The sequence below is a fragment of the Sus scrofa genome, chromosome 2, assembly GCF_000003025.6.
Source record: "Sus scrofa isolate TJ Tabasco breed Duroc chromosome 2, Sscrofa11.1, whole genome shotgun sequence".
NCBI classification, from domain to species: Eukaryota; Metazoa; Chordata; class Mammalia; order Artiodactyla; family Suidae; genus Sus; species Sus scrofa.
In genome coordinates, this window is record NC_010444.4 from 69,293,292 (window position 1) to 69,315,919 (window position 22,628).

Below are 22,628 nucleotides of genomic sequence, written 5' to 3' on the forward strand. Positions count from 1 at the left end.
ACCTGGCCTCGACAGACTGCTCCAGAGGGGCTAGATATCAGGCCTGTGCCTCCTCATGCCCGGAGCCTGACCATCTGGGCTAATATCCTGTCTAAGACACTTGGGCAAAGTAGATCTTGGAGTTTCACTATCAAATGGGGGTGAGGAAAACCTACCTTGCAAAGTTGCAGTAAAGGTAAGAAAAAGGCATGTCCTGGGCCTAGCATGTGGAGCAGCTAGCCAGGTACAATAAACTGTAATCACTCTTATAATCCGATTATATTTTTATTTTTTATGTAGGACACCACATTCAAAGAAATTTTGTTTCAGATGGATTGGTTGAGTCTCCCAGAGTCGATTTTGGGGTGCCCTGTCTTTGGGCTCTCCTCTAAAGTGAAGAGCTGTCCTTGACTCCTTTCTCACACCCAATGCCTCAGTAACTTGGTCCATACTTCTCAAATCTGTCAAGAATCCACATGGTCTGAGGCCTTATCATCACTCACCTAGGTCAGTTCAGGGCACCTTGTTCTCCTAGCTTTGCCCCCCACCTCACAAAGACCAGAGGCATTTGTAAACATCTGGACCAAATTCAGTCTCTCCTCTGCCTGGAACCCTCCATGAATCTCACTTCACTCAGAGCAAAAGAAAATTCCCCCTGTCCCATAAGGCCCTGCAAAATCTGCCCCATTATTTCCCTGCCTCTGTTTCTTCCCACTCTCCCTCTCCATCCTAGCTCCAGCCACACTGGGATCCTTACTTTTCAGAGAACACACATATTCTAGCCTCAGACCCTTTGCACCTGTTGTTAACCCTACCCTGAAGTGCTCATCCTTCAGAAATTCCCAGGACAGTGACCATCTCAAGTCATAACACCTGTTGCCACCTCTGTAGAGAGGCATTCCCTGACCACCACTGCATCACTATATTGTCCGTGGAATTATCTCCGTACCTTTTCACTCCGTTATTGTCTATGTCCACCACCAGAATATCAATTCCACAAGGCAAGGATTTTTGTCTGTTTTCTTCACTGCTTCGAGGTTTAGTGTCAATAAAATACATCTTCTTCCATCTTTTCTGCCTCCACCATCTTCAGCGGCTTTTCCCATAAATTCCTTAATTTAAAAAGAAAGTCGAGGAGTTCCCGCTGTGGCGCAACGGAATCGGCAGCCTCTTGGGAGTGCTGGGACACATGTTCGACCCCCGGCCTGGCACAGTGGGTTCAGGATCCAGCGTTGCCACAGCTGTAACTTAGGTCGCAACTGCGACTCAAATCTGAACCCTGGCCTGGAAGCTCCATATGCCGCAGGGCGGCCAAAAATGAAAAAGAGAGAAAGAGGGAAGGGAAGGAAGGACGTCGGCAAAAGAGCTCTTAGTGAGGGCAACGGCTGGCCAAAGGGCGTCAGTCTGCGGCGGGCGGGGGTACCAGGGTCTGAGCGGCTGTGGGCGCGGCAGGGCTGCCGGTGGAGCCGCTAGTGTCCAGTCCGTCCCGCTGGGGCGACGAGCGCTCGGAGCGGCTAGAGCTGCGGTCCATGCCGGGAGGTAGCCAGCGGTGCAGGCCGCCAGAAGCCCCAAGGGTGCTCCCCGGACTCCGGGAGGTGCCAGAGCCTCCCCAGCAGGGGCGGCGGCCGCAGCAGATGAGGCGCAGGAGTGCGTGGCGGAGGTCGCGGTTGGTGAATGTGTAGATGATGGGGTTCAGAAGTGAGTTGGCCATGGCCAGACCCAGAAAGGGGTCTGCCTGCAGGAGCACGGGGCAGGCGCGCGCGGGGCACGCCACGTCCAGCAAGAGCAGCAAGAAGAGAGGGCCCCAACATGCCACGAAGGCCACGAGCACCACGCTGAGCGTGCGCAACAGCGCCAACGAACGCGGCGTCCCGCGCGCCCGGGCGGAGGTGCCCTCTCCAGCCCCAGGGCGCACCCGCAGGCGCTGTGCTTTGGCACGCACCTGGCAGTAGATGCGTGCATAGAGTCCACAGATGGCGGCCAGGATGCCCACGAAAGCGAGCACGCAGAAGAGCACGTAGGCCTTGGCATAGAGTGGCAGGACCGTGGAGCAGGCTTCCAGACGCCCCAGGCAATTCCAGCCTAGTGCCGGCAGTAGCCCGAGGAGCAGCGACACGCCCCAGGCGCCGGCGGCCAGCGCCAGCGTGCGCCCCCGACGCGCGGCGGGCGCGGGTCCTCGGCGCTCCATGGTGAGGAGGCGCTCGAGCGCTATGGCCAAGAGGCTCAGCACCGATGCGGCGAGCGCCACGAAAACGCCTCCCTCACGCGCGAACCAGAGCGCGGGCGACAGGCGCAGTGTGAGCGGCCCTGACAGCAGGATGTTGGCTGCATAGGCGGCGCCGGCCAACAGATCCGACAACGTGAGGCTGCCCAGGAGCAGGAACATGGGCGCATGGAAGCGTGGGTGGCGTCCGAGCACGACCAGCACTGCTAAGTTCTCGAGCACGATGAGCGCGCACACGGCCAGGCACACCACGGCGTCGGCGCGCAGCCCCGCACCTGGCTGGTAGCGCGCACCTCGGAGCTTGCCGGTGTAGTTGTAATGCAGGACGATGACCTCGCTCACAGGCGCTGGCCGCAGCAGCCCCGGCTCCATGGGCCTCCCGCCCCAAAGCTGCGGAGAGGTTGGGTGTAAGGTCAGACCTGGCAGGCACCATCACCACGGCCTGCGGAGGCGGGCACAGGCAGTGGTCCTCACATGGTAAGGGAACCCTAACCCCTTATTACGAATCCCACAGGATGCCTAGGGGCCCAGAAAGAGTTCCTGACGGAAGGGGGGCGTCCATGGCGACAGGCCAACACAAAGACACACACAAATATCACGAACGGACAGGGTAGCACACAGTTCCACAAGAAAGGGACACTAATAATTCACACACAAGCATGCATATCCAGAGGCATATTAATCATAAACGGAAACAATCACACACAGAAAAAGACACACAAATACAGTGACATACCAACAAAGACATGTACACAAAGAGTCACAAACTAGGGCAAAATTCGCACTTATACCCCATCAAGGAAACACGAAAATACACTTACACATGGGCAGGGCCACAGAGGCAGAATTAAATTCTGCCACACGCAAATGGGATCTCATGCCGAGTCTCACAGGCCACAATTTCACAGCCTCCACCCACACCCAGCCTGGAACCCAGCACCCACAAATATATGCCCCAGCGCACACAGGGCTTTTTCCTGTGAACCCCCCTTAATCCACCGCAGAACCCCAAGTGAGAAAGCTGAGCCTATCCAGCCATTTTGCTGAGGCAGAGCCTGGTGGCGGCAGACAGAATCCACACCTCACAGACAGACTCTTGCAGAAGGCATCCATGTCATTAAAGTATAATAATACCTCCCATCTGCGACTGGGCCTTTTCATCCCCTTGACAGCTCTCCCTTAGTCCCAATTCACAGAGGAGGAAGCTGAGGCTCAAAAGAAGTACCTCACATAGAAGCAGGCACAAAGGTTTCATGTTCCCACACAAACACATCCACGCAGAAACAGTTACACAATAGCAGGACTCCGATGAGGAAACCGGGGAATTACAACTACACCGGCCTGGAAAGGGGAACGGACTTATTCGGACATGGCAGAAACAAATGGCTTCAGTTGCACACAGGAAGCCAGGCGCAAATACAGACTCACAAGGAGTCACAGACTCAGCCACGCTGGGGGAGCGGGAGGCACCAAATGCACGCTGATACAGGTTATCCTCGCTCGGTTGGGGACGCTACGCAGAGGCTCACAGCCTGTGCACCGCCCGCCATGCCTCGGCTTGCCTGGAGGCAGAATTGAGGCAGCGAAACTTGCAGTGGGGAGGCCGGGAGAGGGTGAGGCCGGGAGATTCCGGGTGGCCCCCACCCCCAACCCGGGTCCCGCGTCCACTCTCGGAGTCACCGGTTTTCCCCTCCCAGGAGGCCTTTGGGAAAAGCCCGGGATACCCACGCAAGGGGGCAAGGGTAGTGGCCAGGGTAACCCCCTTCCAGCAGGCTGAGCCCCGCGCCTAAAAGGGACCCAGTGCTGTACACTCACCCCTGCGCCCAGGTGGTGCGCCCTCAGCGGTCCCGCTGCCTGGACCCGAGTGAGCGGCCGTGTTCAGGGGCGGGGCTGGAGCTGACAGGACAGGGGACAGGCCCGCCACGCCGAGCCCTGGCGTTCGCAAGTAGTTGCCCCCTCCTCTTGGGGCCCGGGCTACCAGCCTGTGTCTGCCAGCCTGTGCCCCCCGCCGCGGCACCGGAACGCACCCTGGCGGCGACTGGCACCGGCGAGCCCTCGGCTCCCCCGCTCCGGGCCTGGGCCGCCTCCTAGGGACGGTCCATCGCGGTGGGAGGACCGGGGGACAGGCGAAGGGGAGGATTCTTCACCCTGGAGGCCACAACCTGAGCCTCTTCCCTCCCCCCTCCCCAGTAGAGGGGTCCTATCTGACCTCCGGCCCTGGGCACTGGTCCCTCCCCATTTTCCACCTACCTTACAACTGAACCTTCTGGGCTGCACCCCAAAGACGCCCCGTCAGCGGAGGGACCTGGCACCCCGAACTAGGAGGGGGCTTCGCAGGGGCAGAGGTAGGCGCATCCCCTCCCCCCCAGTAGATAGGTCCGAGCGGCTTCCGGGAGTAGGCCCCACCCCATCTCCCCGCTCCCACCGCCTGCTTGGGGCAAGTGGGGGAGGGGCAGGCGCAGACCAGATTCTGGTGGGAACCGTCCCCTCCCCCAGATAAGGAGAGTGGCTCCCAAGTTCCTGTTTCCCCCACCCCGTCTCTCTCACCCTTATCACTCCCGACAAGGCGATTTACTCCGTTATCGTTGTTTCTGGGCTGTGTCCCCATCGGACTGTCAGCCCCACCGTGACAGGGATTTGTGTCTGTCGTAGACTCTGCCGAGGACGAAGCCTGTGCCGAATAAGTAGCCGCTGAGAAAGTGAGTGAATGAATGAATGAATGAATGTCTCCTTCACTTTCTCTGTGTGTGTCTCTCTTCTGGTCTCTGAGTCTCTCCCTGTCTCTGTGCGCCTCTCTCTCCGTCACTGTCTTTGTCTTTCTCAGTCTGTCTCTCTCCCACGCCTCTCCCAGGCCTCCGCTCCTCCGACGGGCCAGTCCCAGCTGGCCCCGCACCCCCACCCCCAGTTCCCAGGAGCTTCCAGCCTGGGAAGCTTCCTCAGACCAGCAGTGGAAGGGGGGGCTGGGCCTGGTTGCAATGACCTTCACCAGAACTGTGCCCTTTGCTCTGGCCGCCTCAGGCTTTGCCGGCCACGGTGAGGGCGTCCCAGGGACTGTGAGCCGCAGGCTGGGGATGGATTGAAGGGGTGCCCCTGGGGCGGGGGGTGGGGCACCCAGGCCAGGTCACATCCCCCTCCAGGCCTTCAGGGCTTCCTGGGGCTGCAAACAGAACCACTCCCATCTGCTCCAACAAACATACTGGGAGCAGAACAGACAGTGAAGCCCAAGTGGGGTAGGAGGGCTGAGATAAGGTTTGGGTGCCACAGCCCCACAGCCTCCTGGAAAAGCCTGCTGGGAAGAGCCCTGTAGATTCCCCAAACATGGTGGGGGCCATGCCTGGTGCATAGACTGTTCTGGATCAATGACCCCCTTTTGCATAGGGGGAAGCCACACCCCAGGGTGGGAAAGTGGCTGCTTCTCACCTCCCAGGCAGTGGCAATCTCACCTCCCACGGGCCCCTACAGGGTGCAAGGGGGCTCTTCCGGCCATGGGTCCCAGGCCCAGCACCCCCAACTCATGCCACCTCATGCATGCGATCACACGCAATCATATTCCTGTCCTGCCTCCGGCCTTCCCATGCCTTCATATGGGGCTCAGAGTAAACGCCCCAATCCCACAAGGCCCTGGAGCATCTCTCCTCTGTATATCTCCACTCTCCCTCTGCCTTACTTTCTTTGAGCTTCCCCCACCCAGTTCTTCACCTGCTTCTAGACCTTGGCACTTGGGGATCTGCCTGTCTGGAAAACCCTTCCCCAGACCTTCCTAGCTCGTATTTCCTCAGAGAGGCTTTCCCTGATGTGTCCCCCTTCTCCCCAACCTCATGTGGCAGTTAGCACCATCTGAAATTACTTTGAGTAGGAGTTTCCGTTGTGGCGCAGCAGAAATGAATCTGACTAGTATCCATGAGGATGCGGGTTCAATTTCTGGCCCTGATCAGTGGGTTAAGGATACAGCATTGCTGTGAGCTATGGTAGAAATCTTGAAGTGGGTCAGGGATCCAGCATTGCCTTGAGCTGTGGTATAGGTCTTAGACATGGCTCGGATCCCAAGTTGCTGTGGTTGTGGTGTAGGCCGGCAGCTGTAGCTCCGATTCCACCCCTAGCCTGGAAACTTCCAAATGCCACTGGTGTAGCCCTAAAGAGAAAAAAAAAGAAAAGAAAAGAAAGAAAAAAAAGAAAAGAAATTACCTTGAGGGAGTTCCCTTCGTGGCTCAGTGGTTAACAAATCCAAGTAGTAACCACAAGGTTGCGGGTTTGATCCCTGGCCTCGCTCAGTGGGTTAAGGATCTGGCGTTGCCTTGAGCTGTGGTGTAGGTTGCAGACACGGCTTGGACCCCTCGTTGCTGTGGCTCTGGCATAAGGTGGTGGCTACAGCTCTGATTAGACCCCTAGCCTGGGAACCTCCATATGCCGCAGGTGCAGCCCTAAAAAGACAAAAGACAAAAAAAAAAAAAAAAAAAGAAAAGAAATTACCTTGATTATTTACTTACTTATTCATCTGGCATGTTCTGTGTCTCTGCCCTAGCCGCCGAACTCTAGGAACAGTGACCCCGTCCGTCCCTCTGTCCAGTGTTGGAGTGAAGGTTAAGGGCTTGGAGTTTTGAGCCAGGCTCAGCTACAGTGTATTCTGGGACTCTGCATAAGTGTCGCCCCCTTTGAGCTATGGTGGCCTCATTTGTAAAATGGATGACAGCAGCCGTTCTGAGGGGTGCTGTTGAGAAGGAATACATGGAACAGAGCTCAGACACACAGGTGAGAGTTCAGTAAATGTTAGTTCAGTTGCTGTTGGTCACCGCCAGTATCACAGAGGAGGAATTAGGAGAGGGTTTAGCTCAGGCCCCATCAGCCCCAGACACCACTGCCACCCCAACATGCCTGCACCCCCTGCCCCCCAAGCCTTTCCTGGTCTCTTCCCAAGGGAAGGGCATCCCTGGCCTCTGCCACAGCCCGCCCGCCCGATGCATGCCTGGGCCAGCACACCTGCCTGGCAGGTTCTGCTGCCAGGGCTCTCACCCACAGGGGCCACCCCACCCAATCTGCGCCCACTCTCACTGAGCAGTGTCCTTGCCTCTGAAAGAGCAAAATGCCTTCTACAGTCACCTCACGCCCCCTCCCATCCAGAAAGTCAGAGGGCAGGACTTCCCATTTCCCCCCTGCCTGGTCTTCCTCCAACCAGTCCTGAGGCATGGATGTGGCTGCGGGCAGATAAAACTGACAACTTGCCCTTGGCCAGAGACCAGAGCAGTCATGTTTTCCAGGGTCTCCAACTGGAGGTCCGAGGGTCAGCTCTGGCTCACAACCACAAGGTTTGTTTGTTTGGCTCTGAGGTTTCCCATTCAAACATCTGTCTGAACGAGTTCTCTTGTGGCTCAGGGGGTTAAGGATCCAGCATTGTCACTGCAGCCACTCAGGTCACTGCTGTGGTGTGGGGTTTTTTTTTGGAGGGGATTGCCTTTTTTTAAAAAAAAAATTTTTAGGGCTGCACCCACGGCATATGGAAATTCCCAGGCTAGGGGCTGAATCGGAGCTATACCACAGCCATAGCAACGCCGGATCCGAACAGCATCTGTGACCTACACCACAGCTCATGGCAACGCCAGATCCCTGACCCACTTCAAGATTTCTACCATAGCTCACAGCAATGCTGTATCCTTAACCCACTGATCAGGGCCAGGGATTGAACCTGCATTCATGGATACTAGTTGGATACTATTTTGTTATCCCTGAGCCACAATGGGAACTCCATGTGGTGTGGGTTTGATCTCTGATTCTGGAACTTCCACATGCCCCAGGCCCGACCAAAAACCAAAAACAAAACAAAATAAACAAGAGTTTCCACTGTGGCACAGTGAGTTAAGAATCTGCATAAAATAAAAATAAAAAAATAACAACAACAACAACAAAAGAATCCAACTGCAGCAATTTGGGTAGCTGCAGATGAGCAGGTTCCATCCCTGGAAAGCCCTAGTGGGTTAAAGGATCTGGCACTGCCACTGCTGTGGTATAGGTCACAGCTCAGATTCAATCCCTGGCCCAGAAACTTCCATATGCTGCAAAAGCAGCCATTAAAAAAAAAAAAAAAAAAAAAAAAATCGGAGTTCCCATCATGGCACAGCAGAAACAAATCTTGCTAGGAACCATGAGGTTTCAGGTTTGATTTCTGGCCTTGCTCAGTGGGTTAAGGATCCAGCATTGCCGTGAGTTGTAGTGTAGGTCACAGACATTGCTCAGATCTGGGATTGCTGTGGCTCTGATGTAGGCTGGCAGCTACAGCTCTGATTAGACCCCTAGCCTGGGAACTTCCATATGCTATATGGGTGTGGCCCTAAAAAAAACAAAAGACAAAAAAAAAAAAAAAGAAAATCTGTCTGAACTGTGCAGAAACACTTACTCTGGTCAGTATATTTGTTTCTCACAGGGTTACAGGTTAATTCTAGAACTGCTGTTTACTAGCATTGAACAAATAGTACATATGTTGCAGCTACTGACAACCAGTTTTCATCCAATTGGAGAAGGAAGATACAAATAAGTAATGTGGTGCTGGATGGGGTTATCATTGGGAAACGTTTATTTTACTAGTTAAATATGAAAATAAATATTGATGTGAGTGTACAGACGGATTAATACACACGCAGTTCCTAGATCTGTCTGCCAAGGGCCCAGAAGTAGTGACACCCCAGTAACAATGAGTACACTTGGTACCCAGATCTTGATTTCTAAATACCATTTTTCCAATTCGAGGAACCAGGGCTCCTTAGAGAAATGGCTGCGTCTAGGTCTGGGGCAGAGAAAATGCACAATGATCCTGGAGACTCTTCTAGAGCTAGAAAGTGCCTAAAAAAAAAAAAAAAAGCCAGCAGTTAGCCATCCCGACTAGGGTCCATGAGGATACCTGTTTGATCCCTGGTCTCTCTCAGTTTAAGGATCCGGCGTTGCCATGAGCTGTGGTGTAGGTCGCAGATTCAGCTTGGACCCTTTGTTGTTCTGACTGTGGCGTGGGCCAGCTCCAGTTCGACCCCCAGCTTTGGACATTTATATTACCAGCCTAGCTTCCAATGATATTCAAAACTAAAATCCCTGGCCAAGATGCCAGGATCATGGATTGGATTGGATTGGATGGGATTGATTGATTGATTTTAGGGCCACAGTTGTCTAAACTTCCCTGAGCCTCTGTTTCTTCTTCTGAAAAGGGGAACACGCACTGTCCCCTGCCCATAAGGGGCTCACATTTTCATGGGGGACAAAAAAAAATCCTTACACAAGTCATTGAGATAATTCCATATAGTGATGTGTGCTATAATGAAATAAAATATCACAGGAGTAATTGGAAACTATTTTAGAGCAGGGAAAGCCTCTTTGAGGAGGGGAAGTGAGCTGAGGTCAGAGTAAGAAGAAGGCAGCGGGAAGGGTGTTCTTGGCAGAAGAATCAGCATGAGCAGAGGCCTGGAGTACTGTACTTCCTTATATTAATTTTTTAAAAATTGAGGTGACAGTCACATAACATAAAATTAGTCCAGTCCCTACCCAAGGCTGACCATACCCAAGGCTGTCCCTACCCAAGGCTGAGTGTAAGTAAAACTTGCTGTACACTGAAAAAAATAAAATAAAATTACTCATCTAATTTAATTTACTATTTTATTTTATGGCCACAAACCACATATGTAAGTTCCCTGGCTAGGGACTAAATCTGAGCCACAGCTGCATCCTATGCCACAGCTGTAGCAATGCAAGATCCTTAACCCACCATTTTTTTTTTAATGGCTGAACCTGCAGCATATGGAGGTTCCTGGGTTAGGGATGGAATCAGAGCTTCATCGAAGGCCTACACCACAACCACAGCAATGTAGGATCCCAGCCACATCTGCGACCTACACCACAGCTTTCAGCAATGCCGGATCGTTAACCCACTGAGCAAGGCCAGGGACAGAACCTGCACCCTCAGGAACACTATATTGTGTTCTTAACCAGCTGAGCCACAGCAGGAACTGCCAACATTAATCATTGTAAAGGAACAATTCAGGAGTTCCCTTGTGGGGCCTAGCAGTTAAGGATCTGGTATTGTCACTGCTGTGGCTTGGGTCATTGCTGTGGTGTAGGTTCGATCCCTGGCCCAGGAACATAAGCATGTCACAGCCAAGGCCAAAAATTTTTTAAGAATATAATTTTTCGAGTTCCCATAGTGGCTCATTGGTTAACAAATCCAACTAGGAACCATGAGGTTGCAGGTTTGATCCCTGGCCTTGCTCAGTGGGTTGAGGATCCGGCATTGCCGTGAACTGTGGTGTAGGTTGCAGACGCAGCTTCGATCCCGCGTTGCTGTGGCTCTGGCGTAGGCCGGTGGCTACAGCTCCGATTCGACCCCTAGCCTGGGAACCTCCATATGCCACAGGAATGGCCCAAGAAATGACAAAAAAGACAAAAAAAAAAAAAGAATAAAAAGGAATATAATTTTTCAAAAGGAGCAATTCAGTGGCAATGAGTACATTTGCAGTGGTATACAACCATCACCTCTATCTAGTTTCAAAATATATTCATCACCCCAGAAGGAAACCCTACACCCATTAAACAGTTGTTCGCTATCTCCATTCCCGAGCCCCCTGGGCAACCACAGATCTGCATTCTGTCTCTGTGGATTTCCCTATTCTTGATACTTCATATAAATAGGATCATACAATATGTCGCCTTTTGTACCTGACTTCTTTCACTTAGAGTAATGTTTTGAGGTTCTTCCACATTGTAGCAGGCAGCCAGATAATTTCTTTCTTTTCAAATTTTTTTATTTTGCTTTTTAGGGCTATATCCGTGGCTTATGGAAGTTCCCAGGCTAGGGGTCGAATCAGAACTACACCATAGCTGCAACAATGCAGGATCCTAGCTGCATCTACGACCTACACCACAGCTCACGACAATGCCAATCCCCAACCCACTAAGTGAGGCCAGGGATCGAACCCGAATCCTCATGGATACTAGTTGGATTAGTTTCCACTGTGCCGCAATGGGAACTCCTTCATTTCTTTTTACGACTGGAGAGTATTCTATTGTATGAGTGTACCTATTAAAGATTTTAAAAGGCCCTGACAAGGAGTTCCCATGGTGGCTCTGTGGTTAACGAACTCATCTGGCATACTCGAGGGTTTGATCCCTGGCCCTGCTCAGAGGGTTAAAGATATGGTGTTGCTGTGAGCTGTGGTGTAGATCACAGATGCAGCTCGGATCCCACATTGCAGTGGCTGTGGTGAAGGCCAGCAGCTACAGCTCCAATTCAACCCCTAGCCTGTGAACTTCTGTATGTCATGGGTGTGGCACCTGTTCTGGAGAACTACCCAGGGGAAAATCCGACTCGTCCTCCCACACACATGTCCCCAGTTACAACTTAACCCAGGCCCAAGGGCTCCCAAACTGTAGACATGGAATGGGGGTGGGGGCAAGTCCTCAAGAAGCATAGGAAGCAAGCCCTGATCTTCCAAGCAACCCTCTTGGTGCCCCCCTCCCTGCACCTCTCATTTCCAAGTAAGGTCTGGAAACATAGAGTCAGGACTTTCTCTCTCTCTGTCTTCCCCCTCACACTTAGACATTCATTTCATAGACTAGGTAGTGAGGGCAGAGAAAAGAACAGCTGGGCAGGGGGATTGAATCGATAAATGCAAAAGCCTGGAGGTGGGAAAGAATGTATGGATAAAAGAAATGAAAGTTCCTTTGTGGCCCAGCAGATTAAGGATCTGGAGTTGCTGCAGCTGTGTGTGGCACAGGTCAAAATTGCATCAAGGGTTCGATCCTTGGTCAGGGAACTTCCACATGCCAAGAGTGGGGCAAGAAAGAAAGAGGTGTGGTGTAGGCTGGCAGCTGCAACTCCAATTCGACCCCTGGCCTGGGAATTTCCATATGCCGTGGGTGCAGCCCTAAAAAAAGAAAGAAAGAAAGAAAGAAAGAAAGAAAGAAAAAAGTCAGTAGGGCCAAAATGTGGCTTAGGCAGGGAAAGAGCAGGGGTAGGAGGTGAGACGGGGCTGGGTCCAGGGTCGGATCTGGTGGACGTCAAATGCCAGGCCTCTGATGTCTGACCACCACCTCTCTGTGTTACTTGCTCAACCTCTCTGACTTCAGTCTCCTCATCTATAGGATGGAAACATAAAACTCTTTTTCATTCTCACGGTGACCTTGTGAGAATGAATGCAATCATTGGTGTAAAGAACTAACACATTGCCTGGCCCAGAGCTAACCACTTGATAAATATCAGGGTTTTTTTTTTTTATTTTCCTGCACACCCAACATTTGCAGAAGTTCCCAGGCTAGGGATCAAACCCGCACCACAGTTGTAAACAGAGCCACAGCAGTGACAATGCCAGATCTTTAATCCACTGAGCTACCAGGAAACCCCAAAGACATCTTTTTTTGTTGTTGTTGCCTTTTGTCTTTTCAGGGCTGCACCCACAGCATATGGAGGTTCCCAGGCTAGGGGGTCTAATTGGAGCTGTAGCCGCCTGCCTACGCCACAGCCACAGCAACGCCAGATCCTTAACCCAGTGATCGAGTCCAGGGATTGAACCCGCAACCTCATCGTTCCTAGTCAGATTCGATAACCACTGAGCCACAACGGGAACTCCCAAAGACATCATTTTTTTTTTTTTTTTTTTTGGCTATTTCTTGGGCCGCTCCCACGGCATATGGAGGTTTCCAGGCTAGGGGTTGAATTGGAGCTGTAGCCACCGACCTACACCACAGCCACAGCAACGCAGGATCCGAGCCGTGTCTGCAACCTACACCACAGCTCACGGCAACACCGGATCGTTAACCCACTGAGCAAGGGCAGGGACCGAACCCGCAACCTCATGGTTCCTAGTCGGATTCGTTAACCACTGCGCCACGACGGGAACTCCAAAAGACATCATTTTTTAACAGCTTGCAGAGACATAATTCACATACCACCAATCATCCATTTAAAGTATGTAATTCTATGGTTTAGCGTATTCACAGAGCTGTGTAACTATCACCACAGTCAATTTTAGGACAATTTAGAGTTCCTGGTGACACAGCAAGTTAAGGATCAGACATTATCACTGCTGTGGTTCGGGTCATTTCTTTAGCATGGGATCAATCCCTGACCCGGGAACTTCACATGCAATTTTTTTTTTTTTTCTTTTTAGGGCCGTACCCTTGGTATATGGAAGTTCCCAGGCTAGGGGTCAAATTGGAGCCTGAGCTGCCAGCCTACACCACAGCTCTCGGCAACACCGGATCCTTAACCTACTGAGCGAGGTCAGGGATCAAACCTGTGTCCTCATGGATACTAGTTAGGTTTGTTACAGCTGAGCCACAATAGGAACTCCCCCACAAATTTTTTAAATTAAAAAAAAAAAAGGAACAATTCAGAGGCACTGAGTACATTCACAATGGTATGCAACCATCACCTCTATCTAGTTTCAAAACATTTTCATCACCTGTAAAAGAAACCCCACACCCATTAAACAGTTGTTCCCCTTCCCTAACTCCCTGGGGCAACCACATGGTTGGGAATGAGTTGTCTTGTGTAACTGAAAATCTAGGGATCTAGGAGTGGGTTGACTTCAGGCATAGCTGAATCAAGAAATTCCAATGTTAGAGTTCCTGCTGTGGGGCAGTGGGTTAAGAATCTGACTGCATCAGATTGGATCAACTGGGTTGAAGCTGCAGGTTGGATTCAGTCCCTTACCCAGGAACTTCCATATGTCATAGGTGCGGCCATAAAAAGAAAAAGAAAAAAGAAAAGGAAAGAAATTCCAACGTCACCAGGAATCTAACATTGTCTCTTGGCTCAGCTGGGTTTTCATCTCATCAAGCTCCCCATTGGGTGGTGGAGATCCAGGAACTATAAGATCCCTTTTTCCTACTCAGTAGTGACTTGGAAAGAAATATCCAACCACCCACAAGATTTCACCAGAAGTCCCAGTACTGAATTTCATTGGCTCAACTAGGAGCACATGTTATAACCAAGCCAATCTCCTGGCCTGGGGAGTGGACTGCTGTCATTGGCCGGGTTGGAGAATGTGGGAGGAGTCAGCACAAATTTATCTAATCTTATTCTGGGCCATTAGGAGTTTCCAAACCTTGGTAGGCTGCATTTCAGGTGTCTGAGATGGGGAGGCCATGGAAAAAGAGAAAGGTCAGAAGTTACATTTGAGAAGTTCAGTTTAGGGCCAAGTGAGTTTGAGATGCCTCCCAGGCATCACGTGGTGCCACTGAGTCATCAACTGGATATGAGACATGCATTTACCTGATGTCTTGGTGGCTCATTTTTTTAAATTGATTTTATGGAAATGTAATTTCATTTCCTTTTGAAGGGTACAATTGAGAAGTCTAATTATTATGAGGCATAATCTCTCTATTTGGAGTTAATTGACTACTTTTTTTTTCCCTTTCATTGTCTTTCTGAGAAGTTCTGCCAGTTTATCTCAATTCAACTTTTCAAAAGATAAATTCTGCCAGATAATCTATAGATAGCATTCTGTTTTCCTTCTGGGTTCTTTTTCCTAGGAAATTCCTCCAGCCACCCTCCCAGGATTTTCTTCCTCTCTCTCCTATGTTGAGATCCCTGTTTCCCTCCATCTCAGGTCTTATGTTTTCTTTGTTTACCCATCAATTTTTGCAGAGCCCATCCTGCAGTAACTTTCTGAGAACATAGGAGCATGAGCAATAACATTTTTGAGCCCTTCCATGCTTTGAAATGCTTTACTTGCTCCTCACACTTGATCAATATTTTGGCTGGAAATAGTAGTCTGGATTGAAAATCCTTTTCTGTCAGAATTTTGATTCCATAAACCCCTTGTCTCTTTGGGGTTTTTCTTTGTTTGCTTGTTTTTATTTTTTGTTTCTGTTTTTGCGTGTTTAGGGTTGCACCTTAGGCATTTGGATGTTCCCAGGCTAGGGGTGGAATATGAGCTACAGCTGCCGGCCTACGCCTCAGCCACAGCAACTCCAGATCTGAGTTGTCTGCAACCTACATTGCAGCTCATGGCAACACCGGATCCTTAACCCACTGAGCTAGGTCAGGGATTGACCCCACATCCTCATGGGTACTAGTCTGACTCTTAACCCACTGAGCCAGGGCAAGAACTACTCCTTTGTCTCTTCGTTTCTGGTGTCTTTGTTTTTTAAAATTTTTTTTTTGTCTTTTTTTGGTGTGTTTTCTCGGGCCATATGGAGATTACCAGGCTAGGAGTCTAATTGGAGCTGTAGCTGCTGACCTACGCCAGAGCCACAGCAACTCGGGATCCAAGCCACATCTTCAACCTACACCACGGCTCACAGCAACCCCGGATCCTTAACCCACTGAGCGAGGCCAGGGATCAAACCCGCAACCTCATGGTTACTAGTTGGATTCATTAACCATTGAGCCACGATGGGAACTCCTGTTTCTGGTGTCTTTGAATGTGCTGTTTGTTCTACTAGGAATGCACTTCCTTCCTCTTTTTTTATAGCTAATTACCACTGATCCTTTAGATAAACATTTCTAGGGATCAATATCTATTAAATGAAAAACTACTTCAATTAGGTAACTCTCTTGATGAAATCTGGCCATTGAAATGTGAGTGGAGACTATATACATCACCTCTGTATATTAATCATTTCTGAGGAGGCATCAAAAAGCCCACACAATCTTTTCCAATCTCTTTCTTGTCTGTCTGTGGCAGCTGAGGCAAAGAGTTCCTGATGGTGCAGCCACAAGGTGGTAGTTGCCTTGTGAGCCTGGAACCCTGCATGACTCTGTGAAGCTGAGCCCATGCCAGCCCATGCAGTACCAGAGTAACAAGAAAAAGGTTAAGAACCCAACTAATATCCATGAGGATGCCAGTTCCATCCCTGCCTTGCTTAGTGGGTTAAGGATCCTGCGTTGCAGCAAGCTGTGGTGTAGGTCACAGACAGGCTCCAATCTGGACTTGCTGTGGCTTCAGCTCCAATTCGACCCCTAGCCTGGGTGGGAACTTCCATATGCCTCAGTGTAGCCCTAAAAAAAAAAAAAAAAAAAAAAAAAAAAAAAAAAACTTGATCTATCATGAGAAAGCATTTTTACATATTTATGTTTCCTTCAAGAATGTATAATTTCATCTCGAAACTGCTCAGCCTGGAAGGGTTTCACTAAGGGGCATGGGAACTGGGTGGAGATGCACAGAAACATTCCTGGAATTGCTGAGGGACCCACAATAAATTTCATGTGCTGATGCCAAAGTACAGTCATCAGGAGACTCTCCTACCTCATTGGATTCCGCTCAAGAGCAATTTTTTGTTCGTGTCCTGATGTTACTATACATATTTGGGTTTTTTTTTTTTTCTTGTTTTTTTTAGGGCCACTCCTGTGGCATATGGAAATTCCCAGTCTAGGGGTGGAATAGGAGCTGCAGCTGCCGGCCTGTGACTACAGCCATAGTGACACAGGATCCAAGTCCCATGTGCAACCTACACAAGAAGCTTGTGACAATACTGAATCCATAACCCACTGAGAGAGGCCAGGGATTGAACCTGCATCCTCATGGACACCACTCAGGTTTGTAACCCACTGAGCCACAACAGGAACTCCCTAAATCTTTTTTTAATGAGGATATAAGACAGTAACTCCGGATTTGTTTTTTTAAACTTTACTGGGGTGTCATTGACATGCAACACAGTGCACATCCGCCAGATGTTCCAGTTCCTCTGCATCTTCACCAGCACTTGATAAAGTCAGTCTTTTTCATTTTGGCTGTTCTGGCTGATTTGCAGTGGTATCTGATTGTTATGCTAGTTTGCATTTTCATGAAGGCTAGTTGTGAGAATCTTTTCATGTGCTTGTTTGAAATTCATTTGTCTTTTGTGAAGAGACTGTACAATTTTTTTTTTTTTTTTTTTTTTGGCTAATGCATGCAGTGACTTGGTGGAGGATCACAGTTCGCAGATCAGGGATAGAGCCCAGGCCTCAGTGATGAAACTCCCAAACTAGACTACTAGGAAACTTGTGAGATCATACAAATCTTTTGCTTGTATATTTTTCTTTTCTTTTTAAGAATGCACCTCTGGCATATGGAAGTTCCCAGGCTAGGGGTAGAATTGGAGCTGCAGCTGAGGCCTTGCCACAGCCTCGGCAACACCAGAACCTTAACTTCACCACTGGGTAAGGCCAGGGATCTAAACTGCATCTTCTCTGACATCATGTCGGGTTCTTAACCTGTTGAGCCACAACAGGAACACAGTGCCTGTGTTTTTACTATGTTGCTTTCTATGCTTTATTTTTATTTTTCAATTTTTTTTGGTCTTTTCTAGGGTCACACCTGCAGCATAAGTAGGTTCCCAAGCTAGGGGTCTAATCGGAGCTGTAGCTGCCGGCCTACGCCAGAGCCACAGCAACGCAGGATCCAAGCCTCATTTGCGACCTATACCTCAGCTCACAGCAACACTGGATCCTTAACCTGCTAAGCGAGGCCAGGGATCAAACCTGAAACCTCATGGTACCTAGTCAGATTCGTTAACCACTGAGCCAGACAGGAACTCCTCTATGCTTTATTATTATTATTATTTATTTTTTTTTTTTTGTGTGTGCCCACTGCAGAAGTTCCCAGACTAGGGATCAAACCTTCACTACAGCAGTGACAACACTAGGTCATTTGACTGCTAGGCAACCAGGGAACTCTTCTGAATTTTAAATGTATGATGACTTTGAAAATTACCACTGGGAATAACAATAGCTCCCTTGTTGTATGACCTCTATTTCTTATTTTTTAGATCCCTGTATGTAAGATGGGTGTAATGATTGTATCTAATTTATAGGGTTTTGCTGAGGGTTAAATGATTTAGACAGATAAAGTCAGAAGGGCAAAGCTTGAGGAATTGATCTAGCACCTTGGAGAGCCAGCTGTGGAGACTCAGAAAGGGCTGGGAAGGGGAGTCCCTGTCATGGCCCAGTGGAAATGAATCTGACTAGCATCCATGAGGACACAGGTTCAATCCCTGGCCTCACTCAGTGGGTTAAGGATCCCGTGTTGCTGTGAGTTGTGGTATAGGTCTAAGAGGCACCTTGGATCTGGTGTTGCTGTGGCTGTGGTGTAGGCCAGCGGCAATAGCTCCAGTTCGACCCCTAGCCTGGGAACCTCCATATGCTGAGGGTACAGCTCTAAAAATACAAAAAAAAAAAAAAAAAAAAGAGAGAGAGAGAGAGAGAGAGAGCCAGGAAGAAGCACTCAGGACAACTAAGTTCCATAATCATTCATTTAGTCATTTAACAGTTTCTCTGTGTTTATCATCTTTCAACACAAGAGGCACTAGAGAGCAGGAATGACTGGTTTTCTCTCTTTGTCATCGCTAGTCTTTGGTGCAGCAAGATGCAAGTGACCTTGGATAGTCTTCTCTCTCTTTTTTTTTTTAGTTGAAGTATAGTTGATTTAAAATATTGTTTCAGGAGTTCCCATTTTGTCTCAGCGGATTTCGAACCTGACTAGGATCTATGAGGACAAGTTTCGATCCCCAGCCTCACTTAGTGGGTGGGTTAAAGATACAACATTGCCTCAAGCTGTGGTGTAGGTGGCAGAGGACTTGGATCTGGTGTTGCTATGGCTGCAGCGTAAGCCTCAACTGCAGCTCCAATTCGATCCCTAGTCTGGGAACTTCCACATTCCACAGGTGTGGTCCTAAAAAAAAAAAGCAAAAAAAAAAAATTCTGTTTCAGGAGTTCTCATCATGGCTCAGTGGTTAAGGAATCCGACTAGGAACCCTGAGGTTGCGGGTTTGATCCCTGGCCTCGCTCAGTGGGTTAAGGATCCGGCGTTGCCGTGAGCTGTGGTGTAGGTCGAAGATGTGGCTTGGATCCCAAGTTGTTGTGGCTCTGGCGTAGGCCAGTGGCTACAGGTCCGATTAGACCCCTAGCCTGGAAACCTCCATATGCTGCGGGAGCAGCCCCAGAAAAGACAAAAAAAAAAAAAAAATGTTTCAGTTGTGCAACATGGTGATTTGATGTTTTTGTATATGATACCCCATTTACAGTCATTTAAAAATATTATATTCCCTGCACTGTACAATATATCCTGGTAGCTTTTTATTTTACACATAGTAGTTTGTACCTCTTAATCCCCTACCCTTATGTTGCCCTTTCCTCCTGCCTCCAGCCACTGGTAACCACTAATTTGTGAATTTGTTTCTGTTTTGTTATATTCAATCATTTGTATTATTTTATAGATTCCACATATAAATGAAAACATACAGTATTTGTGTTTGTCTTTCTCTCTCTCTCTCTCCCTCTTTTTTTTTTTTTTTTTTTTTTTGGTCATGCCCATGGCATGTGGAAGTTCCCAAGCCGGGGACTGAATCCATGCCACAGCAGTGACCTCAACCACAACAACAGTAATGATGCCAGATCCTTAACCCACTGAACTACCAGGGAATTCCCACCATGTTCTTGAAAAAATAATGGCATTAGGACAGTTGTGGCTCTTTCTTTCATGGGGCATTTGCCCACACAGGAAACACTGGGATTAACAAGCAATGACAGGAGTTCCTGTCGTGGCTCAGTGGTTAACGAATCTGACTAGGAACCATGAGGTTGCAGGTTCGATCCCTGGCCTTGCTCAGTGGGTTAAGGATCGGGCATTGCCGTGAGCTGTGGTGTAGGTTGCAGATGTGGCTCTGATCCTGCATTGCTTTGGCTCTGGCGTAGGCCGGTGGCTATAGCTCCAATTAGACCCCTAGCCTGGAAACCTCCATATGCCGTGGGAGCGACCCTAGAAAAGGCAAAAAGCCAAAAAATATAATAATAATTATTATTATTACATTTGTGGTCAGGAGGAGCCTGAGAATAAAGAGGGCCTGGGCCGAGCTGGAGGTCAGAGCAGGCCTTTCCGGGCAGTTGATGGGCAAGCTCTGACCTGAAGAGGCAGAGGGGTTCAACAGGCTGCACTGGTTTCCTAAGGCTGCTGTAATGAATTGCCACAGACAGGGTGGCTTTTAACAGAAATGGATTCTTGCACGGCAATGGAAGTACAAAGTCAAGGTGTCAGCAGGCTTCGCTCTCTCTGAAGGCTCTAGAGGAGAAGAGAGAACCATTTCTTCCATCCTTCCTAGATTCCGGTGGTTACTACCTTCTTCCGTTTGCAAGCAGTTTCTTCACCCAGTCTTGGCCTTGTGGTCACATGACCTTCTTCCTTGTGTCTGTCTGCATCTCTGTTTTCTCTTAAAAGGACATCAGTGGGAGTTCACCTTGTGGCTCAGTGATAACATAGATACTGAGACTAGCATCTACGAGGACTCGGGTTCAATCCCTAGTCCCACTCAGTGGGTTAAGGATCTGGCATTGCTGTGAGCTGCTGTGTAGGTCGAAGACACAGCTTAGATCTGGCGTTGCTGTGGCTGTGGCGTAGGCCGGTGCAGTTCCAATTTGACCGCTAGCCTGGGAATCTCCATATGCTGAGGGTGTGGCCCTAAAAAAGGGGGCCTCAGTGGAGTTCACTGGTACCTCAGTGGGTTAAGGATCCCCAGATTTGTCACTGCTGTGGCTCAGGTTACTGCTGTGGCACAGGTTCAATACCTGGCCCCAGGAACTTCCACATATTGCAGGTGAGGCCAAAAAATTTAAAAATTAAAAAATATATAAGGACACCAGTCATATTGGATTCAAGGCCCACCCTAATTCAGCATGATCTCATCTTTTTTTTGTTTTGTTTTGTGTTTTTTGTTTTTATGGTTGTGCCAGAAGCATGTGAAAGTTCCCAGGCCAGGGGATTGAACCTGCCCAGTGCAGCAGTGACCCAAGCCACTGCAGCGGCAATGCCAGATCCTTAATCTGCTGTGCCACAAGTGAAATCTGTGTATGATGTCATCTTAACTAATTACATCTGCAAAGACCCTGTTTCCAAATAATATCACAGCCACAGGTAACTGGGGTTCAGATTTCAATATACCTTTTTTGGAGAAACAACATAGCCCACAAGGCAGGCTGGCCACAATAACAGCTATTGTTATTTAGAATCTAACATCTGGTGGCCACAGTTGGATCCAGACAAGCTTGGGGTGGCCCAGGGTCTTGCTGGAGACTGGTTTGCTCAAGGTAGTAGGACCTTACAAGAGGAGGAAGATAATAGAAGGAGTCAGCACCTTTGGAGACACAGACTAGGCCTCGGCCGCACTCTGATTCAGGCAGAGATTGTCTCGGGACACAGAGGGAAGGACCCAGGAACCCAACTGCATCTGACATGTCTCCTATCTGCACCTGGGCAGTGGTTACATTTTCTACATTGTCTAATACAGTAGCCACTGGCCACATGTGGCTATTGAGCACTTCAAAGGTGTCCTTTTTTGAGACACTGAAATGACAATGCTGGATCCTTAGCCCACTGTGCCACAATGCCACAAGGGAACTCCTATAGCCAGTCCAAATTGAGACTTTCTGTGGTTGTAAAACACGCATCAAATGTATCAGATTTTGGAGTTCCTGTTGTGGATCAGCAGATTAGGAACCAGACTAGTATCCATGAGGATGCTCGTTCTATCCTTGGCCTCACTCATCTGGTTAGGTATACAGTATTGCTGAGAGCTGTTGTGATGAGCTGCATGTAGGTCACAGACGAGGCTCAGATCTGGCAAGGCTGTGACGTAGGCCTCAGCTGCAGCTCCAATTTAACCCACTGAGTGAGGTCAGGGATTGAACCTGCAACCTCATGGTTCCTAGTCGGATTTGTTAACCACTGAGCCGTGATGGGAACTCCTCTTTCTTGTCTTTTAGATAATAGTCATTCTAACAGGTATGATGTAACATTTCCTTGTGTTTTTTGTTTTTTGTTTTTTGGGTTTTTTTGTCTTTTTGCCATTTCTTGGGCCGCTCCCATGGCATATGGAGGTTCCCAGGCTAGGGGTTGAATCAGAACCGTGGCCGCCGGCCTATGCCAGAGCCACAGCAACGCCGGATCCGAGCCACGTCTGCAGCCTACACCACAGCTCACGGAAATGCTGGATCCTTAGCCCAAAACCTCATGGTTCCTAGTCAGATTCGTTAACCACTGAGCCACGGCAGGAACTCCTCCTTGTGGTTTTGATTTGCATTTTGCTGTTGATTTGTGATGTCAAGCATTCTTCAGGTACAGGTGGCCATCTTTTTTTGTTGTTGTTTTTTTTTTTGGGCATGCCTATGGCAAGCAAAATTTCCTCAGGCCAGGCCAGGGACCAGACTGGTGCTATAGTAGTGACAGTGCCAGATCCTTAACGCACTGTGCCACAAGGAAACTCCACCCAGTCGGCCATCTGTATGTCTTCTTTGGAAGAATATCTATTCAGATTGTCTACTATTGCCGGAAATCTGATTTTGCCTCTTGGTGGGTGTCAAGCCAAAAGACATAACCAAGCTAGAGAGTGGGAGAAGGAAGGAGTTATTACTCGTGGCAAGTAAGAACACTGAGGAATTTTCCCAAAGCAGTGTCTCCCAGAACAGCAAAAGTGGGAACAT

At 49.3% G+C, this 22,628-nt stretch overlaps 1 protein-coding gene across 8 annotated transcripts; it reads right to left on the reverse strand.

Annotated features, from left to right (window-relative positions):
• S1PR5 (sphingosine-1-phosphate receptor 5) lies at positions 246–6,117 on the reverse strand. 8 transcript variants are annotated; one of them, XM_021076735.1, is made up of 2 exons: positions 4,751–6,117; positions 246–2,593 (listed from the first exon to the last, which is right to left on the reverse strand). In XM_021076735.1, exon 2 carries the CDS (start codon positions 2,573–2,575, stop codon positions 1,379–1,381), a length of 1,197 nt encoding a protein of 398 aa, XP_020932394.1. In that variant the 5' UTR covers positions 2,576–2,593; positions 4,751–6,117; the 3' UTR covers positions 246–1,378.

Bases quoted from the DNA above. Each gene is read 5' to 3' on its own strand.
- S1PR5 (XM_021076722.1), bottom strand. From the start codon at position 3,476: ATGTGTTTGTGTGGGAACATGAAACCTTTGTGCCTGCTTCTATGTGAG. The intron at 2,594-3,428 runs GTACTTCTTTTG...ACCTCTCCGCAG, and splicing joins TGTGCCTGCTTCTATGTGAG to CTTTGGGGCGGGAGGCCCAT.